This window comes from Hordeum vulgare, chromosome 2H (assembly GCF_904849725.1).
Source record: "Hordeum vulgare subsp. vulgare chromosome 2H, MorexV3_pseudomolecules_assembly, whole genome shotgun sequence".
Lineage (NCBI taxonomy): Eukaryota > Viridiplantae > Streptophyta > Magnoliopsida > Poales > Poaceae > Hordeum > Hordeum vulgare.
Genome location: NC_058519.1, coordinates 614582654 through 614584795, shown reverse-complemented (window position 1 = coordinate 614584795; position 2142 = coordinate 614582654). Strand labels below are relative to the sequence as shown.

At 43.7% G+C, this 2142-nt stretch overlaps 1 protein-coding gene across 1 annotated transcript; it reads right to left on the bottom strand.

The window, feature by feature from the left end:
- Nucleotides 1-1789, bottom strand: LOC123427827 (ubiquitin-like). The gene is made up of 4 exons (XM_045111961.1): nt 1647-1789; nt 1069-1279; nt 493-559; nt 1-258 (listed from the first exon to the last, which is right to left on the bottom strand). Exons 1-4 carry the CDS (start codon nt 1747-1749, stop codon nt 211-213), a joined length of 429 nt encoding a protein of 142 aa, XP_044967896.1. The 5' UTR covers nt 1750-1789; the 3' UTR covers nt 1-210.
- Between the last annotated feature and the right edge of the window lie 353 nt (nt 1790-2142).

The window sequence follows — 2142 nt, the reverse complement described above, 5'->3', positions numbered from 1 at the left end:
ATAAAACATGATATTTGATAGATAATTATGTTCCAAAGCATACATAGGTTCAAATCCAACAAGACCATAAACTGGACAAAACTTAGACTCCAATATATATGACGATGCTAGACGATTGATTCAGCAAAATCCAATATGACTTTAAACTAGGACAGAATTTGAACTCCAATATATATGGCTAGACGGTTTGTTCAGCATCATTTGCAATGTTTAGGAAGCGTTCGCAAACTTGGACATAAACCTCTTCTTTTCCCTTATCTGAAAGAGAAGGTAAGATAATTTGTTACTAGAACAAAAGTAATTCAGTTTAAGTTATCATCTAAATGTAACGACAACATTATACAAAACTGACAATAGTAACCAAGAACAACTCAAAAGATTAAGGCCGAACAAGATATCTAGTGATACGATAACCAAGAACAGCTGAACAGGACAGATGTTAGCCTATGTGTAAAGGGGTAAAGCACTTCAATAACACGGGGATCCTCTCACCTGATTGTTATGGCCACATTTCTTCTTCCTGCAGTTGGTGGCCCTGAGCGGTAGGCGTGCATAGCACCTGCAAGGCAGCGACTATTTGAGACAAGTCTAATAATTAACAAGTGACTTCAATTTAAGCATTGGTGACAATTCTGTCAAAACTTTTACAGTCTCGAGGGAGTACTACACACATCTTTATTAATCATGCGCATATCACACATCTAATTAATTCCATTATTGTTCACAGAAATCAGCCATTATCACAAGCAAACCAAAACCGCTATAGTCAGTTTGAATGTCAATATATGGCTGCAAAGCAAAGAAAGGAGATGATAAATTGAAGGTGAGATCGATCAACCTCTGTTTGGAAATTCAAATCTAGATGTCGAAAAGCATGCTAGCTAGCTAGTTGCCTCGATTAAACAACACGAACATTTATCTACACATGGATAATCTCCGAGCAGATAAAAAAAAAGCAAGATCGATCACAATTCATGTGCTGCATGCATAGGCACCGATCCATGAAACAGGAGAAAAATAACGAACATAATGGTAAAAAGAAAAGGTTCTGTTACTGGGAGTGCATACCTGCGGCAGACTAGTTTGTTCTCATTGTACTTTTGAGCAAGGATGCGGAGGTTGGGCTCAAGGTTCTTGGGGTATCCACCTCTGCTACCGCCGCGGAGGCGTAGCACCAGGTGAAGCGTGGATTCCTTTTGGATGTTGTAGTCGGCGAGAGTGCGGCCATCCTCTAGCTGCTTCCCTGCAAAGATGAGGCGCTGCTGGTCCGGCGGGATACCTACACCAGCAAAACACAAACATCCACAATTAGTTCGTCCCCCAAAAAAGAGAGAGGTGATAAACTAATCTGGTCTATGTCACATCCAGGTTGATTCCCTATCGATTTGTCAAACAAGAAGCACATCCTACCAAAGGTTGATCAAAGCGATCTGCTCTGAAACAAGACACACAGCATGGAGGATGCTAGCCGCTATGAACTAATTCGATAAGCTTACTAAGACCATATTAGTAGTGGGGGGCATGGTAAATTAGTAATCAAGAACAGGAAGAGAAACAACATGCAAATCTAGGTTTCAAGCAACGACACACGGATGCGACGCGTACGATCGGCCGACAGGTGTAGTGAATCGTTCAGATATATATACCTTCCTTGTCCTGGATCTTGGCCTTGACGTTGTCGATGGTGTCCGAGGACTCCACCTCGAGCGTGATGGTCTTCCCCGTCAGCGTCTTCACGAAGATCTGCATCTTGCCGCACGTCGATGGCTCTCGCTCTCCTCTCGCCGGGTTGTGGTTGGTGTTGGTATCGACCGCTGCGTGAGACGTACTTATATATGCAGGGAGCCGAGGGAGGTGACGGGGCCGCTACGAAAAGCCCCAGCCGTGGCCGCCAAGAAGGGGAGATCCTACCTGCCGCATTCTGCGGCAGGGAGTCGTTCGGGCGCACAGGGTAGTCACCCGACTGGGCCGGCTCAGTTTTTTTCTTTTTCCATTTTTTCTGTTTCTTTTTCTGCTTATTTTCTTGTTTCTTTGGGTTCGTTTTCTTTCTTTTTTCTTCTTTTATTTTCGGAACCCACTACATAGCGGCGTCGCATCTGGGTCTTCCGGTATGGCGGTCCAGCTAATGCAATATTAATATAC

What these genes read in the sequence shown, in the direction of transcription:
- LOC123427827 (XM_045111961.1), bottom strand. Translation starts at nt 1,749, where the DNA reads ATGCAGATCTTCGTGAAGACGCTGACGGGGAAGACCATCACGCTCGAG. An exon ending in AACAAACTAGTCTGCCGCAG is followed by an intron (nt 560 to 1,068) that starts GTATGCACTCCC and finishes GCTGCCTTGCAG; the next exon opens with GTGCTATGCACGCCTACCGC. An exon ending in AATGTGGCCATAACAATCAG is followed by an intron (nt 259 to 492) that starts GTGAGAGGATCC and finishes CTTCTCTTTCAG; the next exon opens with ATAAGGGAAAAGAAGAGGTT.